Source organism: Bombus terrestris, chromosome 4 (assembly GCF_910591885.1).
Source record: "Bombus terrestris chromosome 4, iyBomTerr1.2, whole genome shotgun sequence".
In the NCBI taxonomy this organism is placed as follows: Eukaryota; Metazoa; Arthropoda; class Insecta; order Hymenoptera; family Apidae; genus Bombus; species Bombus terrestris.
In genome coordinates, this window is record NC_063272.1 from 16,518,492 (window position 1) to 16,543,318 (window position 24,827).

General features: G+C 33.4%; 2 protein-coding genes across 4 annotated transcripts; both read right to left on the minus strand.

Moving 5' to 3' along the window:
- Positions 1 to 186: 186 nt before the first annotated feature.
- LOC100644923 lies at positions 187 to 21,262 on the minus strand. 3 transcript variants are annotated; one of them, XM_012307760.3, is made up of 28 exons: positions 20,066 to 21,262; positions 17,370 to 17,828; positions 16,761 to 17,114; positions 16,226 to 16,397; positions 15,782 to 16,060; positions 14,343 to 15,401; positions 13,190 to 13,339; positions 12,681 to 13,073; positions 11,725 to 12,477; positions 10,955 to 11,046; positions 10,585 to 10,733; positions 10,038 to 10,148; positions 8,973 to 9,317; positions 8,226 to 8,440; positions 7,889 to 8,001; positions 7,558 to 7,702; positions 7,323 to 7,423; positions 7,058 to 7,233; positions 6,688 to 6,974; positions 6,346 to 6,553; positions 6,046 to 6,229; positions 4,397 to 4,609; positions 3,849 to 3,974; positions 2,886 to 3,047; positions 2,363 to 2,512; positions 1,897 to 2,128; positions 971 to 1,150; positions 187 to 543 (listed from the first exon to the last, which is right to left on the minus strand). In XM_012307760.3, exons 1-28 carry the CDS (start codon positions 20,078 to 20,080, stop codon positions 407 to 409), a joined length of 6,960 nt encoding a protein of 2,319 aa, XP_012163150.2. In that variant the 5' UTR covers positions 20,081 to 21,262; the 3' UTR covers positions 187 to 406. The 3 variants fall into 3 exon arrangements, with proteins under 3 accessions (XP_012163150.2, XP_003394859.2, XP_012163151.2); XM_003394811.4 differs by lacking the exon at positions 20,066 to 21,262 and adding an exon at positions 19,894 to 20,057; XM_012307761.3 differs by lacking the exons at positions 11,725 to 12,477; positions 12,681 to 13,073; positions 13,190 to 13,339; positions 20,066 to 21,262 and adding an exon at positions 19,894 to 20,055.
- A 2,389-nt stretch (positions 21,263 to 23,651) lies between these two features.
- LOC100645163 (chitin binding protein) lies at positions 23,652 to 24,327 on the minus strand. Its single transcript, XM_003394813.4, has 2 exons — positions 24,167 to 24,327; positions 23,652 to 23,958 (listed from the first exon to the last, which is right to left on the minus strand). The coding sequence occupies exons 1-2, from the start codon at positions 24,239 to 24,241 to the stop codon at positions 23,797 to 23,799; spliced, it is 237 nt and encodes a 78-aa protein (XP_003394861.1). The 5' UTR covers positions 24,242 to 24,327; the 3' UTR covers positions 23,652 to 23,796.
- Between the last annotated feature and the right edge of the window lie 500 nt (positions 24,328 to 24,827).

Below are 24,827 nucleotides of genomic sequence, written 5' to 3' on the forward strand. Positions count from 1 at the left end.
TTTAAAGAAATTTAATTTATACTAGTCTTTTCAATTTTATGACCAATTTTCTTCTGAATATTTTCATACCGCACTTTGTCGATGCGAATTCCTGCCAAACTTTGCAACAGATAAATTTGTTTCTTATCTTATAAATGTTTGTTGAAAATTAATATTAAATAATGAAGAATTAATATATTACACAAATTGTACAAATAATTATGGAAATTCTTTATTGCTATTAAGGTCAGACTACTTAAATAACTAATAACGTTTAACGTAATAATAATTATCCTGTATAATAACTTATATCTACAATGTTAATAAGTGTACGATTTAAATATCGCAGACATTTTGTTCGGGTATTTTACAGAACAATTTCTGTCAGTAAAATCGTGGCACAATTTCAGAAATTCCCAATTAGTTTCTATCTTCCTGCAAGAGAGTCTTTAATTTTTCGATCGATCCAGTGACGATAATGAGAAACCCGAACATAAACACCAGGCTTATTGGCTCTTCCACAGTGTTGTCCCCAACTCGTAAGTCCATACAACGTGAAAGCTCCTACATCGAAAGAAAAAAACAAAAAGAAGAAAGATTAATAAATATATTGTTTTACTAATGTTACACGGAATTCAATTTGACTATATAAAATATTGATTCTACTATAGTGATTGAATGAAACAGGATAATATTTCTAATAAAAGATTCATTCCTTAAAAACAGAAGACTCGAATTAAACATTGTAGATCTTTTAATATTCAGTTAGCTTTGATTTAGCAGAATACATTTTCACTGATTTGTTGTTCATAAACCACACAGTGGATTGACAATAAACATTCAACTAGACGTATTTACTATTAAAAATATTACTTTTAAAACGTACTTTATAAATGTATGTAAAATACGAACTTTTTAAATAGTCGTTTCGCTCTATATCGGATACAACATGGAAAAGTTTCATTAATTTGTCAAACTTTCGTAACATTACCGTTGTGTAAGCACACCAATGGTCCACCAGAGTCTCCGTCGCAGGTGTCAATACCCTCATCGAGGTATCCGGCACAAACCATTCCATCGCTGATTGCACCCTCGCCATAAACGTGTCCGGCACGACACACGGACTGATCTAATAACGGTATCCAGCCGTATCTCAGATCTTTGGAATGAGCTATACAACAAGCGAGCAACATATTACAGTCTCGAAGGAAATCCTCGAGTTCGTAGAAAATTATTTTAGACTCAATTTGAAGCTGATTATCCATTGAAGCGAGAAAAAATAATTTCGTATCAATAGTTAAAGGATTCACGCTAAAATTTTCTCTGAATTTTCCTTTGATATTACTTCGTACCTCTGGAATTTAATTTAATAGCAGCTTGATGATTTTATTTTAATCGTTAACGTAATAGTTGATCCATATATTATTACCAATTCTAATATCTTATACCATTTATAATACGTAAATATACATTATAGCAGTCTTAATATACGTATGCTTTTTAAATAATTTTTATTTTCGAACACATAATATAATATAATATAAACGTATTTTCTCTATATTTTATATTTCTATATTTGTTTTAAATTGCATGTTACTGAGCATTTCAATACTGAAATTAATTGACTGTTATCTTACTGGTATATATAGTTCATCATTAAGAATGAAGGCTTACGATAGTCTTGTAAAATGCTAAAAAATGAATTATTATCAAATATTGAAAGATAGATTATTTCGTCAACTGATTTATTATTATAATATCGTGAATCTAATAATTTATTCACTTTTTATTTACATTTTATTTCGTATTTATATTACTTGAGTCCAATGTAACTAAAATTTATTTATTTTTGATGGTAAATCTAATTAAGGAACCATCCACTTAACAGGCTATTGATATCTTTAACGCGCCACTCACTTGATTTCCCAGTCTCGATGCTGCCAAATCCACTAATGCTGCAATTAAGACCTGCCGGATACTCGGTGTTCTCGGATGGCAGGCAAATTGGCATAACATTCTTGCCAAGAGGAATTCCTCGTTTCTTCAGCAACACGAGAGCGATGTCGTTGTTCATTCGATGCCCTTTACGGAACTCTTCGTGAACGTAATAATCTTCGATATCGGCGTCGATTTCAGTTCCTTCCGTAATCTTTTAGTATTCACATAATCATTACAAAACGTATTTATGATATATTCCAACGTGATTTAAACGCATATTTTAACATGAAAGTTATTTAATTAAAAGATTGCGTAGTGTTTCTTTCATGATGTTAACACTGTTAATTTTATATTTGAAGAATTATTAAATACGAAAGTATTTAAGTAATTTTTCTAATAAATAATTTTTACCTAGGAAGCACTCAGAATGAAAGATTTTAATTACCTCTGTATTGTAATCGCCAGCACGAACGAAATAGGTCCCTTTATTGTACCCTTCCAAGCAATGTGCGGCGGTGAGCACATGCAACGGAGAAACAATCACCGCTCCACACCAATGATTCGATTTACTATGTCCTCGTACACGTATACTGGCCTACGAATATTGACAAAAAAATGTTAAAAAGTTACAATAACAATATTCCACTGTGTATAAAAAGATTTATTTTTATATCTGTGGTTAATCCTATAAATTCAGATGTTCGTAAGTGGTATTCGAAAAACAGCGAAAAGAAAAGAAATTTTAAGGGGAGAGAAATCGATTATTAAAAATTTGTGACGCGCAAATTCTATTTAGAATTAATCTGTTTTCATAACTTAATAATGTAAAATTATTCAGAATTATCCAAATTTTAATCGATTCAAATTTAAAATCGAATACTCTATCAAAATGCGAGTTAGTTGACATTTGTTAGTTTTAACGTTAGTAAAACGTAGCTTCTTTCGACTAAGGAAAAAGTCCAATGTACCTGCCAAGGATAGGATCCTTTCGGTGCAATGTTACCTCGCACCACCTTTTCGAATATAAGATCCTCATCCTCATTGAAGTCTTTAAATCGCCTACCGCAATTGCTCGGAAGTATATCATTGATGTCCTTCTCTGGCAAACGCGACACAGTCTCCCAGCGCAACTGCAATTATTTATTCGGTGATTGCATTCGTGGATTAAGCGGACAAAGGAGATAATTAAGGTCAAGGATTCAAGTAAACAAGCCTCGTAATCGTTGCGTAAGCTCATCATTTATTGAACTAAGATTAAATGTGCTATCGATCGTTTACAAATCTCTCGATAGTATACTATTACAACATAGCACCGATTGAGCCATTGAGTATTTTCTTTTTAAACTTTAAAAATTATAATAAAATTACATCATAACATTAAAAACAGAAATATGTCAAATTAATTAATAATTAACTAGTATTACATTATACAAAACTAAGTTTCATTATTGAACTAAGTATTAAGTAACTTTAACATTTAACCTACTATAAGAGTAAATGTTTATGAAATTACTTTTATACAATCCAAGTTTCCTTCTGATCGTATATGAAATTTGTTTTTTTTTTTTAATTAAATCATGAATGTTAGTCTCTATGTTAAAGAATAAAATTAAATTAATTTTCTAATCTTTAATTTAGCTATTGAACCTTGTCTACGCAAGAGTAAATGTTTCTGCAGCCACTTTTATAAAATGCAAGTCGCAAGTTTGATTGTACAAATTATTAATATAAATTTAACTTTACGTATAAGTCTCTACACCAAGAAATAAGATTAAATTACGAATTGATTGACTAATTTTTAATTTGTTCGCAGCACAGCCATCACTTTAACGTCTACAGCCAGTAAAGGATTTGATTAAATATACATCGAAGGAAATTACGATCTGACTTAGAATTTACGGCCTCTGTCGAGAGAGAATGTTTCAATTTACCTTGGAATCGTTAACGTCTCCAGGTGTACAAATCACACCTGCGTCCTCGTCGTGATTGCAATTATGTTGACCCCAGTGATTGTGCTCGCATCGATACAGCTGGGTCTCGTTTCCGTAACAGAAAACCTTAATCCGAAAAATGTTACACTTAAATAAAATTAAACACGAACGAGAAAGTGTAAATTGCGAATTTTTACAATTTACAAACTAACAACACCTTGCACTAACATGGAGCAAATTAGTAACAACGAAGAAATATTCCTATCTTTTAAATTGTACAATTATGTAAGTGACGATAAGAAAGTAAAAATTTAAAAACGGTAGAAAGAAAATATAAATATATGTACACTGAGATGAGTGAAATTATTCTTGAAAAATATTAACTTAACAAAGAAGCTACGTGTTATTAGTACAAAACGAAGGACTGCGTATTACCTAAATTAATTGATAATTGATAGAAATAAATGTTTGGAATTTATCTGATATATATTAGAATATTGTGATAATTAAAAAGCTTCCAACACTGTTCTTCGTTTGACAAAACTTACTTCATCCAGCCAAATTGGTCCTTCTCCTGGACCAAAGTAGCCGTCTTTCTTTGAAGTTGCAGGTCCACCGTATCCCAAGGATCTACAAATCACCGTTGCAGTTGCAATTGAGAAATCGTCGTCACAAACGGTACCCCATATACCATGATGACGAACTTCGACCCTTCCTTCGAGTGGCGAACTTCCATTCGCCAAACGTATCTCGAATGGAGCCTAAAATGAACATTTACGCAAAAGATTTTAAGAGTTACGATTAATACAATTCTACAAAAACATTATTAATATCCGTATATACAACATGAATATTTTCTTTCTTCTTATTTAATAGAATCTCAAATCTGGTAGAATCATAATTCGCTGTCGTGTTGAAATATTGTAAAAAACATTTAAATTAAAACTCTTAATACTCTAAATTGAATATTTTCAAAAACGTATAGATAATTAATAAAACCCTAAGTGAAAAAGAATCTTAACTCCTTATATACTCCACTACCTTATTTAAAGCGAATAAAACTCGTCTAAATTAAAACTTCCACCTAGTATCCCAATCTCTACACTTACAAACCATCATGGTACAACATATTTCGCGAGAACATACACGCGATCCATATTTCTCGCAAATATTACCCTCAAAATTGATTCGTCGTACCAAATCATTCGTAATGTCAAATTCATTTTTCAATCACCAGCCAATTTCACGTATAGAGTCACAGAACAGTGCCACCAACGTTGCAAGAAGCAAAAAAGCTTTCACTTTAAAATGCTTTTTGTTTCAAGTCGACAGGTCTTTCCATTCCTGAGATATCGCCGTTCAAAGCGAGGTGTAATTTTTGTCGCTTTATGCTTCTGCCTCGCTCGCACTGTCGGACCTCTCACTCGCACGCTTCACTGACCTGACCCACGAGTGGGCCACGTGCGCTGGTCAGCGACAGACGTTTAGCCCGCTTTTTTTGCTACTGCCGGCCGGGCGTACGCATTGCCACGAAAAAAAGTAGGTCACGCCGTCTCCAAGAATTTTAAATCCCATTCATATCATATGTTTTGTACGGTATACTTTAAAACGTTATATCTCCGGAACGAATTAAAGTATCGATTTGAAACAAAATGGATTTTCAAGAGCATATCTTCCTCTATCTGCTGAGTATGATAAGTTATTGGTTTTTTATCTTTTTATGAAGGTTTTTCTATAACCTGGGTTAATCTTATATCGAGGGGTTATATCTCCGGAACAAATTAAGATATCGATTTGAAATAAAATGAGTCTTCTAGAATACATTTTTCTATACCGGAGGACGATAAGCTATATTTTTTCTTTTTTTTTTTTTGCTTTTTATTTTTGCAAAAGTTTTTTATGATCGCAGATAATATTATATCGAAAGTAGGTTTACCAGTATTTTTTAACGCGTAAAGTTTCTGTGCTGATTAAGAAAATTGCTACGGGCAGTAAAGACCTTTACAGGCTGTATTAACAATAAAATTATCGATGAATGAAGCGTACAATTTGTACGAAAGAAGACAAGACGAATGAAGTAGGAAAAAATAAATAACGCGAAGGAAAAAGGTATCTTCGTATAAATAGTAACTTCCAATAAACGTCCAAATTTTTGAATATCAAAATTTACGTTTACAAATTCCCTAATTCTACTCACGTCGCAATGTCCAGCACTCTCATCGGAACCATCTGGACAGTCGACAACCTCGTCGCATATAAACGCGGTTGGAATACACGCCGGACTTTTGTCGCACTTCCAGTGACCCTCCTGACAAGTATTAACTGCAGTCTTACAAACGATACCTACTGCTTCTTCTGGTTGACAATTATGCACACCCCAGCTATAAAATGAATCAGAATTTTTATTTAGAAATTCAAACAATTGAATTTTTTACTTAATCAAATTTTCTAGAGTTTCTAAGTGATTTATATAGGGTATGTTTTAAATTAAAATTACCCATCAAAATCGCATTCACGTAAAGAAGTCTCGTTGCCTCGACATTTCAATTGGTCTACCATGAATCTGGTGGCTGGATTCATATTTCCAAAGAATCCTCCTGGGGTAACTTCCAGAGCACCAAGACCAAAACCAAGCTCTTTGCAAATTACCTCGGCATCGATCATTCCAAACCCATCGTCGCACACTTGTCCCCAAACACCCAAAACTGTAAATATTTTTTTTTACGTATAGTGAAGGGTTGATTTTAAAATAGATAAATCTTGTAGGAAATATTATTGTTTGTCATTTTTATACCTGATCATCTTCGGCGTAAAATTCAGTGCACAGTGATTTACTTACTTTTAACTTCAACTCTGCCTTCGTAATCATTTTCCGAGCCAGCCAGCCGAATCTGATAATCTAAATTTTCTACGGTACAAATGCTTTCATCGCTACGATCATTGCAGTCATTTTTTCCATTGCACACTTGTGTTTTATTTATGCACTTGCGGTTCTCACACACGAACATTCCATTGCAATCGATGCTTCTATCCTTCATTTCATAGTAATTATATTCTTTGTTAGGTTGCAAGGATCCTGTCATTCCCACGTTGCTGTCGCTTAACAGACAAATATTTCCTGCCGCCCTGGAAGTAAAATATATTTTTAAAATATTGAAAATTGTACACTGTATGTTTTTGGACTTAACGGTTAGTAACCTTGTACTTACTTATGTGCAAAGGATCGGCAGGTAAAATCAGCCTCTTTGCATCTGAGGGCGCACGTCTTCAACGGTGTGTTCAACCACTTTTGAACGTCGTACCCTTCTAATTTGTGCTCGGAATACTTTTGAAAAAAGTCCATGTGCGAAACGCAATCTCTCTCGTCTGCTCCATTTGTGCAATCCTTGAAATATACCGAAGGTCAATATATATTGCTAATTCATACCACTGTTACTTAATTTCGATTCTATTTTAGTATGGTATATTATGTACTTCTTCTCCATCGCAAACCCATGGTGAAGGAATACACTCTTCCGGCATACATTCGAAATGCTTAGGCTTGCATCGACCCGTTGCAACTGATCTCTGAGAACCTGGAGAAATAATTGAACTTAGACGTTAAAAATAAGACGTACAAAAAACCTGACATATGGAATTATTAAACATAATATTAGCAATGAAAATTAAAAATTAATATAATTACGAAATTTTATTATACAAAGCACACCTGTATTTCCACAGGGTGGGATATCACAATGCTCTTGTTCTCCGCGTGATCCCGTGTAACACCATGGCCTATTTTCTCTGTTCGGATTTGGATTTCTACAGTAGTTGTGGCTTTTCAATTTTTCTCGTACATCTTGATTAAGAACCTAAGACACACAATTTATTGTAACTCCCACGTACGTTGTAATCATAAAAGAAACATAAATCGTAATAGAATGTAACGTATGATTAAGTATCTAAAATAATCATTTCTTATTTCTCAGATTTAGATGAAGAAGAGTAGAAAAATATAAAATAGCGTGGGAGTAGGTGCAACGAATATAAAAACTAACACGAATTGCGAGTGAGTGAGCAACTCTCGGATCACTCCATGACAAGCAATCCTTCCCTGACGCTGACACATTCGCAGTTCCAGCATACTGATTTCCTTTTCCATAAATGCAACCTAAAAAGAATGAATAAAAGCTAAATACGATCGACAGAGAAAAATAATTAACGAACTGAAGTAAATATTAATTTATAATAATTCATAATAATAATAATTTTATTTTAATTAAGAAAGTCCTCTCACTGTTACAAGCATAAAATTTCCGTATACATCTTCGGCTAAATAGTTAATTGAGAATCAAAAGGCCAGTTAATGTATTAATTAAAAAGTAAAGTTCGTACCAATGTCGTCGTAGGGCCTCTCGCAAATGTAAGAGTGACCTTTAGCAGAGGAAGCACAGTCCTCGGCATCCCAAAAGAAGTAATCGGCAAGGCAAGTCGAGTCTGGCCTCTCGTGACATGGAAATTTGCGCTTCATTACGATACAAAGAGGGCGAATACCCGTGAACGGAGGGTGTTTCTTGTCCTCCATCCAACCAGGCCACCATTTCGTAAACCTAGTTACAATTAATCGCTATATGATGTCGACAACTATGGGTACAATGTTCGTATTTGTGAAATAGTTGAATTCCTCGTTTCAAAATTAAATAAACATCGCAACATCGATTTTTAACTTATGATCTTAAAACATATCCATTTAATTTTGATTTGAATTTCACGAATGATAAGACAACGGATTGACTTGATAACACAAGTTGTACAGTGTACTTATACAGTTGAGAAGAATTGCAAGCCATTGCCAAGAAATACCTGGCAAATAATATTAAAATATTGGCAAATAATTGACAAAAATTCAAATTTTTAAGGAAGAAAGCAAATGTATATAAAGAAAGTTTTTAAGATTTTAAAACTTCAGGCAAGAAAGCTTGATGAGGATTCAGAATTCGAAAAATTGCAAACTCTTACAAGAATTTATAAACTGTATCGTAATTCGATGTAAACCACGTTCTCGAACTTAGTCGTTTGATGGAAGAATATCGACCCTTATTGGATGAAATGTAATTTTAAAAATCAAAATAAATAATGTACCTAAATTTCGCGCGAGAAGAATCTTCCCAAAGCCACAGGGTACGATTCAGAGTAGTCAAACCAATTCCGGAAGTCATTATCGACGTGACTTCCGGTCGCGTTTGCAAGACCCATTCAGAAATGAAATTGTTCTCCGCTTGACTGGTAATATCGATGAGTCGTGACTGTCTCTGCGTGCAATAATCGAACGCTTCCTGGTGGTTTAAACCACTCTCCGGTTCAGCTAAGTGATAACATTGTCCTTCGTATGGTATCTCATCCTTACGACAGTGAGAAACTCGATTTAGTACGCATCTTACACCAATCGCGTCCCTCTCCACGCGACATTTTTGCTCATGAGTAAATCTGGAAGACGAAGAATAAAATTTTTGTGTTATTGGTTCAAAAAATGTATATTTAATAATAAATGTTCGGAGATCATAGAGAAAAGCAAATTGTAAAAATCTTGGATCAATTTGATTGATTTAGAATTATATAAATTCTTTTAGACATATTGATTATATGTAAAGTTACCTCTCGTTTATTATAATACCCAAAATTAAGAAATTTTTTTAAATAACGCCAGTGATCGTTTGATTTTGTAGAGTTACCCTGATAATATGATTTAAATATTGCAATATGCTGTTAAGACGGATATGAAAAATTAATTTTATCTTCAAGGACCAACTTCAAAAATGTTCCCAGTCTTGATACTGGAATAACTAAACATATTGCATTTACAATTAAAAATCATCCATAATTACTATTATTATCGCATCAAATCTAAACAGAGAATTTTTAACGCAATAAAACGTCATAAAATCGAAACAAGTACTGTAGACATATAAACTACAAGCAATAAATCTGTCTTCTAAATAAATATTTTTTGTCGAAATTCACAACTCAGCGATGAAATTTCTCAATTCCAGATTACATTTTCAAAAATGTTTTCTCGAAATTTCTAAGAACGTATCATTCGTAATACGCTCCAACGATTTACGCAATATTTGTTTGGAATATCAGCGACGTCAGAAGTTTCTTATCTGAAAAAGATAGCAAAGAATCGTCATCGACATGGCGCCTTACTTGCACGATTGAAATTTGCCCTCGTTGCCTTGACACGAGACAGAATTTGCGGCGATCCAAGTTGGCACTCCGTTTCGAATATTTCTCCCTTGCCAAGCCATCTCGGCGCCTCTGTAAAGAACAACGGAATTTTTATCACTTCGTGTTCACGCATTCATGTATTCCACGTTGTTGCAGAATTTCATATGAGCAACATACATTTTAACAAATTATTCTTATATGGTACATCGTTATACTATATGTGATATATTGAAGAATTTTTGAAAACGGAGAATGTAAATGTAAATCGAAGATATACGTACGCAATATAAATGAGCGTGATAAAGAACGCGAAATATAATCAGAGTTCTTATAGAATTCTTATAAATGCAGAAGTAATTTCCACTGTCGTGCAACTTATATTAGTATAAAGTGAAAGATAGAAAATAAACAACATTTTTATAGAATTATAAATTTAGGAATGTTTCTCAGTACCTTAGAATTTAAGTAAATATAAAAGGAGAATGGGAAATAAATTTTGTCAATTTGAAGGTATATTATAAAATACCTGTAATATCCAAGTTGTTTGCATACAACATGCGCTTCCTTCAAAGTCCAGCTGTTTCTCGCATCGCAAACGATTCCCCAACCAGGATTCGTACCTTGAACTTCAACGTATCCATCGTGAGGACCAGAACCCCCTCTAAGTCGAATCACCTGAGAATACGCAAATTATATTACTAAGAATAAGATACATTCACAAGTTGAAAGACATTCGTAGAATTTGAAGAAAATATTTTCACTTGACCATACAGTAACAAAACGCATAATAGAAGCAAATATTGTTTTATTGAAAATTAATTACATGCTGTATCTCAAGAATAAAATATTTATGTAATAATGATTGTAATGTTGATAAAAACACTGCTAAATCATACCTGGCCGGAAATTGGTGTTGGCAAAGTAGTCTTTTTGGAGTGATCTATCGGTTCTACTGGTGGAATGTAGTACGATGGGAATGGTGGCTCTTCTGTAAAATAATATTTCCATTTTAAGTATTGCATTGTGATTTATAAAACTTTGGGACAACAATACCTTATCATTTTTAAGAATATAATACATAGTCGAAAGTTTCTGTATTTAAATTAATCGATAGTATTATTTAAGATATCCCATAAGTATAACGAGATATGTGTCAATCTTTTCTCTTTCTTTTTTTTTTCTCGGTACATTAATTGAGAATAAAATTACCGAAACCAAAAAATTAAATAATCAACTTATAAACTATCATATGCACTAGAATGTTATTAAAATTTCAAATTGTTTGAAGCGCAATGTCAAAAGATCATTCCGAAAGCAACTCATGCCAAAAGCCAATCAATTATTTAGGAAACTCAATTGTATAAAATGTAAATCAAGAACTTACCTATATCTTGCTGAATTTCTAGTTGAAACGACTGTAATCTTCTTTAAAAACATGAATCAATAGATTGCGGACTTTTATACAATTTCATTTTTGTTTACGAATAGAACTAGTGAAGTGAAACCTACACATCAATTTGTTTCGTCTATTAGAAATTATGACGAATACTTCGCTTTGGATATTTTATACATTTTTGTATGTTACGTGCATCTCTGAGTTTTTACGCTGTTAAATTCGTCATAAATGCATAAAAATCCGCGACCTATAAATCAACGTTAAACTTACTTTCTTCAAACGGGGCGGCCTCGATATTAAAAAGGTCTAGATCCAAATTCTTCTTATTAATTTTCATAACAACGGTAGACTCGGTAGCAGCCTGAGTTTTATTCTCATAAACCAATATCGGCTTCCAAACTTTCTTATCGTCCAACACGTCCACGTCGGGTTCGTAATCAGGCTCAATGATATCTGGATAATCGTTGCTCGGAGGATTTTCATTTTCTATCCACACAGTAGGCAGGTTCGAATCGGTCGTCGTAATTATTTTATCTTCAGCTGCATCGGTACTCTTCTTTTTCTTCTGCGGTGGAGTTGGCGCGTACGTCTCTGGAATTCGTTGAGTCGTACTACTGACAGTGGAAGGCAAATCACTGGATCGATCACTGGATTCTTCGTACGGTGGTTCGAGATTACTCGATGGAACGAGTGGATATTGGCCAGTGACGTTTGGTATGAAATTTGGAGGAGTCAGTTGATTTCTGATTGTAAAATTTGGATTAAAATCGTGGTCTGTTGGTTCGACGAGCGGTGGCTGAAGTTCGAAGGATGGAGCAGGTGGATGTTGCCAACCAATGGAAAACGTTTTGTTTGTCTGAACAGGTTCATATGGCGGTTGCAAATAGATAGATGGTACTGATGGATAATAATTATCGCTTCGTGAGAAATTTACTAAAAGAGGAAAGAGCAAGGACCAGTTGAGAGTTGGATATGGTGGCTGAAGATTCGATGACGGCACGAACACGTGGTTGTAATTAGTACCTGTTAAATAGAGGCCATTTGTTACCATGTTTCAGGTCTTTTGACGTTTCTGTATCGTGTTATCTTTACAGCAAGAGTGCAACATGAGAATTAAAAATAATAATCTACGAATTCTATAATTCTAATTGAATTTCGACAATAAGGAGAAATCACGTTGATTTATATTATCGTCAAAAGATTAACGAATTAAAAATAAATATTACCGGATCCTGATAAATCTCTAGAACTCGTAAAATTCATGTAATTCGTCAATTTTGGACGTCGAGGATTATTCCCGTAAGAATATGTATTTTGAGTTTGTGACTCGTCATTGGATTCAGGTGGACGATTAACTGAAGTAATAGGTGGTGGTTGAAGAACTGCAGGTGGTATGTGATCAAAATTCGTCATTTGAGAGTTAACGTAGAGATTCTCATCGTTTTTGCTGAATTCATTCGGCCCATGAAGATCATTCGGTCTGTAGGTTCTCGTTTTCGAATGGCCTTGATTCACTTCGATTTCTTTCGTAATAAAATGGCCTCTCGTGCCATTTATATTCACGTATATGCCATTTGGATAAGCAAGTTTCGTTGAATTGAACGAAACAGTTTTTACTCCTACAATAAAAATTGATAAAATTATACAGAGGGAAGGTCCGTTTTGTTACGAACTGTTCAAATGTCAAGTGCTATTCGAACTTCAAAGGGTTAAAGTACATTAAAATGTACCCTACCTGGCCCATGTTGCCCTTTACCATGCAGAAAGATATTCATTTTCGACGCCCATGCATCTAACTTTGAATCTGCTTGCTTATCAGCTGTGCTCTGATAAATATTTGTTCTAGATCCCCAATCACGAACTTTGCCATCCTCGTTAGTAAGACCTGAAAGAAAAGATATTCTTAAAATTGTTTATTATTTTATGTTACTTACCCAGAAACAGTAACAACTTCAAAACACCCAGCAAGGCAATATATTGACAAACACGTATGTTGTTTGTTTCCCCTCTTTCCGACATCTTCATTCAATCGCGTGATTTGTTATAAAAAAAAAGTATAAATACAGTTTAAATAATTATATTATTTTGTTATAGTTTGTTAAAATATTTACCTGCTTTATGGCAATCGTAAAATCGATCAACATCTTGATTCGCCCGAAATAAAGATTATAGTAATGAGTTATAGTATCGTAATTTTACTTACGACTTATTGCAAGAGAATTCCTTTATTCCAATGTTTTTACCTAAACTTTTTAGTCGTAAGATTTTTTTATTTTAGTGGATGACTAATAAATCAGTATGATTCAATGATAAATAAGAATTGAACGCTCATACTCATAATACAACAAAACATGCTACAAGAATAATAACCCTCATGCATCAGGCCCTATGTGGATTTTTATTTCACTTAAACATGCTTCATTCGAAAGCTTCAGAAAGCAAAATATTCGAGCAAAAAGTGAATAAACAAATGATCGTTAAGTAATAAACATAACAATGCCGAACAAATATTGGAACAATTAATAGAAAATAAATAAAATATCTCATATATGTACGCAGTATCTATATGCGTGTAACTTTTGTATACATTTTTAAATTCGTTTTAAAATTCGATATAATCACGATAATCGTGTCTAGAGTGCGAATGTTTATGGATTTATGGGAAATTTCAAAGTGTACAAATGTACAAAACGATAATATACAAAGATATATAAAATGTCCACAATATACTTAGTGGGTGACGAATTTAAAAAAAAATGTTGTATAACGTACGATGTATAGTCATAAAAATTTTCTATAGTAAGCATACAAATACTTTTACGAGTCACTGTGTCAGTCAATCAACCCACATCACACAAAGTTTGAAAAAAAAAAGAATTAAAAATCACCTTGATCCCAGCGTCGATTCTGATTCTGATTTGGCATCTGTCCTGGACCGTATTGACTCCAACTGCTAAGATTAAACCTATTTCCTGTTGGCACTGGTTGCCAGCTTGTCCTATTCTCCACAGTTTGTACATTGAATCTCGAATTGTCATCCACTGACGACTGAGAGTTACCATCAACGTAAAAGTTTGGGATGACCGTTTGATCAGATCCCGACTGAGGGAATTCAGGACTATTTCTCCCATACTCCTGCCTGTTAGGTGTGAACTCTTGGCCTTGATTCACATTAACATGACCTCTATTAGGTGAATAATCAAATCTTCCATCGAAAGTCTTATGGTCCTCAGTCTGATCAAAAGGAGGCCGTTGCGTCTGTTGACCGGATTCTTCTCCATGCCATGGAAAACTAGGAACAATCTCTGGTATACCTTTGTTATTATGATGATAATGATGATGCTCGTGTTGATATCCGTGATTAGAAGGCCAGTTTCCAGTCTCACTTTCTTGGTCTCCAGGTCTTTGGGGAAACGAGTGACCGTTTGGAGGCGCAGGCTGCTGTGATTCAGTGTTTTTATTGGGATCATAAATTGGTCCGTGCGGATAGTGATGGTGATGATGATAATGGTGATGAGGCCTATTATTATAATTGTTCTGATCAATCGGTCCGTGATCGTGATGGTGCCATTGGAAGTATGGGTAGCCTGAAGTTGATGTATGTGCTTGAACTTTGTGCCGATGGTGTTCATTAGAAGATCCATAATGTGTGTTGGTATTAGTAGGAGGTTGGCCTTGAGAATAGGGTGGCATGGCAGTCGTCCAAGCACCTGGTTTCCAGCTTGGTATCCACGTCGGTCTTAAAGAATCCCAATCTGTTCCTGAAGGAGTTATTGTTACTGGATGATTGGAATAACCGTGTGAGTAACCTGGTCTGTAATGACCCTGTGATGTATGGTTGTGATGGTTAGTATACTGCCAAGTACTGGAGTCTGTGGAACCGTGGGACGACCAGGGTTTGAAGGTGGTTTGTGAACCGACTGAGTGTTGCGTTTGCGATGGTTTATCTGCGTTAAAATAAATTGTATGTTTATTGTACTTTATAGGAGAGTATTGCTTACTATTAAAAAGAGGGTTGAAATAGTTTTGAATTAATGAATTAAGTAATATAATTTTATTAAATAAAATAACGATAGGTAAAATAACAAATAATAATTATAAATAAAATTAAATAGTATAACTTTTAGGATCAATGCTAACAAATATCTCGAATTTGACAATTTTCGAAATATGCCACTCTTCTAATAAACAGACCAATCCCTTGTGAATACTAGGATGTCATTGCATTAATATTGGTATAATTGATATAGTGGTATAATATTAGTATAATACCAATATGGAATAATATTAAAGTACTTATAATATGGTTTATAATAATATAGTATACCTTTGCTGCAACCAGGTACATTGTATGGCCAATCGCAAACAGAAATTGCAGGATTGAAGGCTGTACCGGGTCCACAATCCATGATAAATGTTCCACCTTTCATACATTGAAGAAATTTCTTACATGTATCTGGATGGGGCAGCAATCCTGTATAATCAACAGGACAAGAGATTTCCCTCGGCTGTTCAGTTGTATGGGATTGCAGTCTTCCGTTTTCATAATCTTCGTAATCGGGAGGAACCATTGGTGTCGTAACCTCTTCTTTAGATTTTAGAGCATCTATTTGCCAAAGGGTTATTGATATTCTTGAATGAATTCTTAATATTGATTCATTGCCTATGTTATTGAGTTAATACACACGAGAAATGTCGTTTCTCTGAAGTTCCAAACTTTTATATTTAAATTTTTAGTCTAATATATTTTTATAACTGTATATTTTATTACCTTCGCAGCCTCTTACGTTGTGTGGCCAATCGCAGACACTTATGGAAGGATTGAACACAGTACCAGGACCACAATCCATAATATACGTAGCCCCGTTAATACATTGTAAGAATTTTGTGCAATCCGAGGCATGTGCTATCAAACCTGTTACATATGGTGGACATCGTGGTTCCTGTAATTAAAATTTAGCATCACTTCCTAATTATTTAGAAATTATATTCTGAAAGTAGGCGTTTCAATCTTTAATTAATTATTCCTAAATAATTTAAATAAATTTTTTTTTAATTTTGCAGTAAATTTTCGTAAACATAATCAAAAGTTCTATTATTACTGACAGATATAATAGACTAAATCTTCTCTCCTAAAACAAACATTATAATTAATATTTTGTAATTTTTAAAGTGACTGAAATACGCCTTAGTTAATTAATTTTATACTAATATTTTTTTCAAATTAATTTGAATAATTCAGCAATCATCGATAGCATTTTTTACCAACTAAACGAATTACTTATTTAGAGGTGTTAATTACCGACCTGTGGTCTTCCGTGCCCGCTGTAATCCTGATGACTACCGGACAACAATGGCTCGCGATTTCCTGAAGAATCCAAATGCTCATTCGATGGAAAATCAGCCACTTCTCCGCCATAACACTTGACTTTGTGCGGAAAATCGCATTCCAAGGTGTCTGGATTGAAAAGAGTACCAGGAGCACATGGTTGAACAAAAGCTCTACCCTTCCAACAGTTTACGAAGAATTTACAATCAGGAGGATACACGAATTGCCCGGTGGAATCGAGTTCCGGACATTGGACACCCCGTTTAACATCGTATCGAGCCACTGTAGATTTTTGAATCGTTGAAATAAGAATTTTTTCTTTCCGGGGTTTCTGGAAAAATTATACAAAGTTTGCAATTATACTCTTAAAGAATATATTCCTCTTTAGATGTTTCTTTCTGTAAAGAATTTAATGTTTTAAGAGAGAAAATAAAAAATAGATTATAAAAATTGTAGAGAGTTTGACTCCAGAGGAAGAAGATAATATTTCAATATCATTAAGAGAAGGGAAGATTCCCTAAAAACTAGAGTCTTTTTGCAATGTTTAAAATTCAGAATGTAAATAAGAAAAAAGTGAATGTATTACCGTGCTATCAGGAGGTACTCCTTCGTAAAAATCCTGGTCATCCTTTATTGTTGTCTGGAAATCATTTCCTTTCGAGGCTTCCTGTTTCTCCCCTTTATCCTTTCCCTCTTCCAAACCATCAGAATCCGGAAAATGTTTTTTATTTTCTTGTTGCTCGAACTGACCGTACTCGAAGGAAGAACCAGCATGTTGATCAAAATTTGTCGTACTTTGAGAATCATCTGCGACCTCTGTCCTTTGCTCGATGTCACTTCCCTGATTTCTTCTCCAAGGACTCCACGTTTTTGCTTCAGCGTCTATCACATACGGTTCCCTGGAAGCAGGATTTTCTCCATCTTTCTGCCATTTTGGAGAACGCGATAAATCTTCGTTGGAATCGACTTTGCCAGGTGTATACCAAGGAAGCACTGACTCTCTTCGTTTCGGCGGTTTTGTCGTTATTTCTCTGCGATCGTAGATCTATTTGTAAATGAAAAATTAAGGAAAATGTGTGAAATAAATTATGAAATATCGCATTAACACTGCTGCGGTCCTTCGACGTTTATGTTGCAATTTAGCACTTGTTTTGACATGGGAAATTTAATCCTTTTAAGATGGAAGAAGCACGTAATAAACGTAGAATGTATTGCCATAAGAAAGAAGATATACGCAGATAGTAATATGCCTGAAATTGTAAAATCGAGAAAATATTGATGAGTAATAATCCTTAGACCAAATATTAATCTCATTTAATCTGATCAGCTTGAATCTTTTATTTTCCTAAATTAATTATTACATGTATAATGTATTAATAAGAATTTGATTTGACATTAAGACAGATATGTAAAAAAATGTATATATTGTTATTAAAATATTTTGTAAACAATGGTAGATTTATGTCAGATAATAATGAAGTATTTTAAGAAATTACACATCAAATACGCCACATTATACGATTTACAAACTTGATGAATTTCGAATTAATGTCACTTAATCAATTTCCAGCTTTATAACGATTGTTCACAACAAGAGACAATATTATGTGAAATCAAATATTATTACACGATTACTATATTTCACTTTGCTTTGAATTTTTTATTAAACAAATATAATCACAGAGACGAATAAAGTGAATCATCATTGAGATTCACTACCAGAAACATCTCATGTTATATTTTTCTGTTTTAATCGTTGGAGACTACATTCTTTACTTTTATCGTCCACCTTATCAGCGCTTATCTCGTCAATACACATTAATAAGCTACTTCTTTTCTACGACGATCATCAGTGCGAACGAAAAACAGGAACTGCGTAGAAGTATACGTAAAACAACACATTGTCGTGATTTAAATCTCTTTCAAGAATGAAATTTTAATTTACGCTACGTGTATTTTAATTTAATCGTTTAATTGTAAAATAATCATTTTGTGAACATCAGATTTTATTCTTTGTAATATTTTCGCTCGTTATTCGGCAGAACTATCACATTTGTCAATTCTTGACTTCAAATACAACAAATACACATTCACAGGAAAACACCTGACTATTAAAACATCATAAATTGCTCATAACTATTTTTAAAATTTCAAATTCATTCTTTGCAATATTTTTTTCCTTTCCAATAAAATCCTTGATAAACTTTTTTACCAATCTTTTACTACTTACAAATTATTTTAAATACTTTCTCAAAACTGACAAGAAGAAGAAACCGAAAGAAACTCCTCCAAAACGAGCCAGAAAAAAATTATTCAACTGTACCAGAAAAAAATGTAGGAAGAAGACAGGAATAAAAAATCTTTTCTTAAATCATACGCAATATTTATACATTACGGTTCATAATTATTCGAACGACTTCAAAAATTAATGGGCATTGTTTAAATAATTGATGTTTAGGATGTTGGATAATTTTTAACCAATGATACGACCAAAATAGAATCTAACAATTTTACTTTACAGATTACGAAAGTTTATATAAATTCATATTTTTACAAAGGAAAATAACAAAATGAAGCCTAGACAGGTTTGTTTCATCCATTGAATTTTGTAACAAATAACTGGATATTTTATATATTTTTTTATATCGCGTTGTTGGGAAAATTCGTAGAGAAATTTAAAAACAATTTTAGATACAATAACTCCATTAAACGCAACACAAAATATGTATATCGGTTGGCAAAAGTATTACAAATTTTCCAAACAATTCAGTACCCTTAAATTCCCCATAAATGAATAAACATCCGCGGTCTAATAATTATATTATAATTATAACACACAATCACGTCACGTTACAGCAAAACATGAATGCATTATTTATCATGCGTTACATTGTATACAATAATAATATAAGAATAAAAAGAAAGTAATTTATAATTTAATAGGCGTGTCGTTCGAATAATAACGAGCGGCACCGTACACGTGACCACGTCAGAGAAAATCGGCTCTTGGAACAGACGACGATCTTCCGGTGAGGTGTTAAAATCACGTGACCGTCCAAGTATCAATCCAATGGTAAAGAACAAGAGAAGAAGGGAGAAAGAGCACGTACCGCGTGTGTGACAACGATGACAAAACAGAGAACAGCTAGAGCAACGAGAAAACGACCGGTATACCGCGACATCATCCTCGACGCTTTGACGATACTGCTGGCATTACGGCAAGCTGACCCGGTTTTCCTTATGAAACTGTAGTTCGCGTTCACAATTGCGTCCCATACTTACCCAGAAGCTGCACATAGTCGGCGTTCTTCGGAGAAAACGAGCTACGCCACGATGAACGGGAAAGGTTATCGGTCGCAGAGGTCGAGGGTCAATGCAGAAATCAGCCGCTGGGAAAAAGAATCTCAAGCTGACGCAAAGGAACGAGCAAGATGAGGAATAATCGAAACGGTTCGAGTGAGACCGGCTGACACAACTGGAGGAAAAGGGAAAAGCTTCATTGCGTTGGGTTGAAGGAAGACGAACGAACGTGCTTTTATCAACATGCTAATAAAGCGAGTGCACACAGAACTGTTTGCCAATTGACTGCAGAGTGAACAAATTGGCCCTCGTTGACAACGATCAGACTCGAGGGCCGATAAAGAGGCCGACTGTGTGGCTGCAAACACTACACCAGCGGAAATACGAAAGGAGAAAGAGATGGAGATGATGATTCACTTTTACTTTTTAAGGGTTTATTCTAGTAGTATTACATTTTCATGAAGCGGATGTACGGTAGACGAACGAATGATCGTTCGAGTGAATCGATCTTTTAAGCTTCTTCGGTGGAAATAGAGAGCCTGATGATGAAATAGCTAGGTCGCTAATTGTCGTGTCATAGACAAAGATATATCGTAGAGTACCTCGAATCCATTGAAATATGATTCGATTCTTGGAACGTTTGAAAATCATGAACTGTAGGTCTTTAAGATTTTGATGAGTCTTGATTATTGTTCTCAGTGATTTTGAGAGATTTAGCTTCAAAGACTCGAAAGCTTAGTGGTTACAGTTAATACTTTATACGAGTATATTATACATGGCTTTTCGATATATCATATTTTATATAATATCGTAAATTTATTTTCGATATTATAGGTATATAATATAAATACTATAATACTATTAACAACATACAATTGAAACGTTTTAAGATTCATCAGAACTGTGAGGACTGAAAACTTGATATAACTTCGGATCCTCAGACTCAACATTAAAAACTGACAGGACTCGAAAATGTTTTACATATCAAATTATATACAAAATGATTCGCATTTCGTTTCCAGCATTGAAAATCTTCGAATCTCGTCGAAATTGAGATTTAAACTTGCATCGATAATGGATCGATGCCACTCCCAATATCTCCCTTAAAATCTTTTAAGTAGCCGTTTCCTCAGTCGAAACATTTCTAATTTTCTGCTCGACTGATTTTACGGCCTTGCTATTTCACCAGGAGGGGCTATACTTCTTTGGCGAACGAAGACCACAATCGACGAATCCGCGTGCTTGATGCGAACAGGTGCCGGCCGCAGGGTCGAACACGTAAGTGGACATACAACTTCCTAAGTTGCACACGCCTTTCCGACATACCAAATATTTCGTACAGTCTCCTGGATATGGCAGCACGTCGAACTCTTTCCCTTCCTGTGAATGAACAAGTACAATGATAGAAATTGTGGTTGGGGTTAAAGCATTAAAAATATTCGTGAGAAGAAATAGTACGGTAGAACTCCACTTATCTGAACTCTGTTTATCGAAACAAAATTTTAATTAATGTTCGATTACTTGATCCAATCGTGTTTTTTATTCGGAACAAATTTGTATAATTACAAATATGTATAATTTCCCATCTTATGTACGTATATGCGGAAGGATTTCTTAAAATATTAAGAATTTTTTCGCCTGTTAAAACAAGAGATTGACAATTAAATTGCTATCAGTTATATCTACTCGTTTGAACTTCTATTTATATGTGAGTGTGTAAAAGAAGAGTAATAAATAATGTAGGAAATAAAATTCAGTCAAATGAACTGTTCTTGCTTCAACGAGTTTACATAAATGGAATTCTGCAGTAATATTATCTTGATTATGTCCTGCTTCAGCACTGAAACTGAAAAACACATCAAAATGACAAATTACATGTCTTTTTGGCAAACATTTAATTTACATTTTAAAGAATTATTAAAAATTATTGCTAGAATATTAGTAGAGATTATTATTTACGGATTACATACATATATACAGGTGCATTTAGAAAAATTAATATTGACATTATAATTAATATTATTCAGATAGGAATATATAGAATTATATATACGTCACACTACTTTAATTATAATTATTTATGTATAATACATATATTTGTTGTAAGTATAATTGGTGAGAGAATTGTGAGGTAGAACTCGTCAAAAAGCAATTATTTATAAATAATTCCTACACATTCGTAAATCCTAAGATATTTTTATAAATTCGTTTACCATATGTAACAAGTGGAAAAATTCAGAACAAATGATTGTGACAGTTAAATATATTTGAAAATTAAGGCGTTATGAATAATTCATGGCATAAAAACATATGTAGATAAAATCATGTTGAAATAAGAAAAACCAATTACTAGGAAATAACTTTAGGTCTATGCTATCAGCATAACGTAGACCTTACGTAATAAAAAATCTGTGATGTAGGAAGAAGCTGATAAATATTACTGAATTATCAATACTATAGTATGGTATATAACAAAACAATTTTTAATGATAATTTTGTATTTCTATTCATTGAAGAAATTAAAAATCTTGTAACGTCGAAATATCATTAAAGATTTGATTAGCACCTTACCCGAGTATAATCGTTTCTAATGGTTATAAATTCATTAATATATGGTGAATATATTTTACAAATAAATAAAAGGAATAGACAGTAAAAATAATGAAAAAGGCTACGAGATAAATTCTATAGTGATATAATACCCTGAAATAGCAAGAAATAAACGTCAAGATTACTCTAAATACCCGGGAATAAGATAACAATAGCAGTTGCGAAAAGGAATGAACATCAATTTGCTTTTAAAGCATAAACAGAATTAGATATACAGTTGCATGAACACAGTGTAAATTTGTACGAGTATAAACTAAAGAAAAGTTACAATCATATCAGCAATAATTATTAATAACAAAAAGACCTTCATTACCACTTTCATTCTCCTAGCAGTGGACACAGTGAAACAGTAACATAATACACACAGTAAGATCAACGATCGAGATGTCATCCTCTTGCATGCAAAATGACTGTTGTATTTGTTATATTTAATTGTACAGTACACTAATGATCAAATTGTTTCGGATAAGCTGTCAGCGTGGAGATCACGTTTCAGTGAATAAACAGTAAAATTATTTGACAAATATTTTTTCCTCTTTCTTTTGTGTGCTATAAACTATTTGGTCGATTATCTACTTGATACGCGAACGAAGGTCGTCTGTAGACTGTGCGCTCTTTGCGAGCAGTAGCCAGCGTGCATAGCACTTCCGGCACTCGTTGCTAAATTAGTAATTGTCAGCGACAGATACTCGTATTATAATATTGCTCATCGATAATTATATTTAATCGTTGAAGATATGTGTAATATTTGCCGAGACATTGAAGTTTTATGAGGTAGATAATTATCTCTAAAGCAATATATCCTAATTAACCGAAAGTGTATATATATATATATATATATATATATATATATATATAGGTGTATATGTATATAAGTAAATACATACACACGTTATACATAAATTTTGTACGATTTAACTGTTGAAAAATTTGTAACCATAATAAGAATACGAAATAATTAATGATGTGAATTGAAAATAAATTTTATTCAATTATTCCACTTCTTCACATTCTCTCGCTGGTACATTTGTTCGTAAAAAAGAAATATATATATTTGATATGGCGATATATTCTATAAATATTTCAAATTGTTGTTGCACAAATTATCCACGTTGCATACAATCCTGACGATTTTGGAGAGGATAGTCGCAGGTGCCGATGTTTGGATTAAATTCCGTCCCTGTGCCACACTCCAAAACGAAACAACCGCTGCCATCGCAATGTTGGTACTTTCTACAGTCGCCTGGGTAAGGATAAACTTCCCCCTAAAAATAATTAAGTTAGAACATGCTGTCATATGTACTCTACGTAAATTAATGAACTCATTAACGCATATGTCTATTTCCTCGACTCATCTGGCATAGCAACTTGTCTATCTCTATCGTCTTATATATTATACTAAATTACAAAATTTATATATGACAGTTATTAAAATATTATGTATAATTGAAAGTATTCTAACAAAATACGCACAGCTACTAATCCACAAAAGAAGATGATACAAAGAATGCTGCACAGCAGGACTAGAAAGAGCTTGACAACAGCCATGACTTCCGCCTGTAATTCGCTCCTCGAATCTGTTGAATCTACTTTAATCCGTTCCACAAAGTACGTTATTTGCCAATGAAATGGATTTTATATATACTGCATCATGCAAGCAAAAATAAAGAACGTAATTTAATACGTTATCTCGATATAAACTATTTCGCCGACTTCACATCTATTTTCATTATCGAACATACGCATGATACATTTTTTCCGACCTTATCGCCATTAAATAGCCAGGATCAAGGATACGAATAACAAGTTCAAATATAATTACATTATATTATGAGAAAAATTTTAAAATGCGATAGGAAGAAATGAGATAGAAGGAAATAAAATAGAGATAGAGATGGTGATACTAAGCGAAAGTACTGTAACCTCTTCATTTGTTATACAAATAAAATACAGTTACTCACAACAACCGAACAATATTTAAAACAGAAAAACTTTTTGAAAATTGGGTCGATCGATTTGAATCTTTTTGGGTAGTTGAGAGGATTAGCTTAATAAGTGACGTGTAAAAAAGATGCGAAAAATTGCAATTAATCGAAATCGCGGAGAAAATAGTAAAAGTCTCTTTTTACAACTT

Bases quoted from the DNA above. Each gene is read 5' to 3' on its own strand.
- LOC100644923 (XM_003394811.4), bottom strand. From the start codon at position 19,968: ATGATGTCGCGGTATACCGGTCGTTTTCTCGTTGCTCTAGCTGTTCTC. The intron at 7,703-7,888 runs GTTAGTTTTTAT...TGTGTGTCTTAG, and splicing joins CTCACTCACTCGCAATTCGT to GTTCTTAATCAAGATGTACG. The intron at 544-970 runs GTAATGTTACGA...CTTTCGATGTAG, and splicing joins ATTGGTGTGCTTACACAACG to GAGCTTTCACGTTGTATGGA.
- LOC100645163 (XM_003394813.4), bottom strand. From the start codon at position 24,241: ATGGCTGTTGTCAAGCTCTTTCTAGTCCTGCTGTGCAGCATTCTTTGT. The intron at 23,959-24,166 runs GTGCGTATTTTG...AATTATTTTTAG, and splicing joins TCTTTTGTGGATTAGTAGCT to GGGGAAGTTTATCCTTACCC.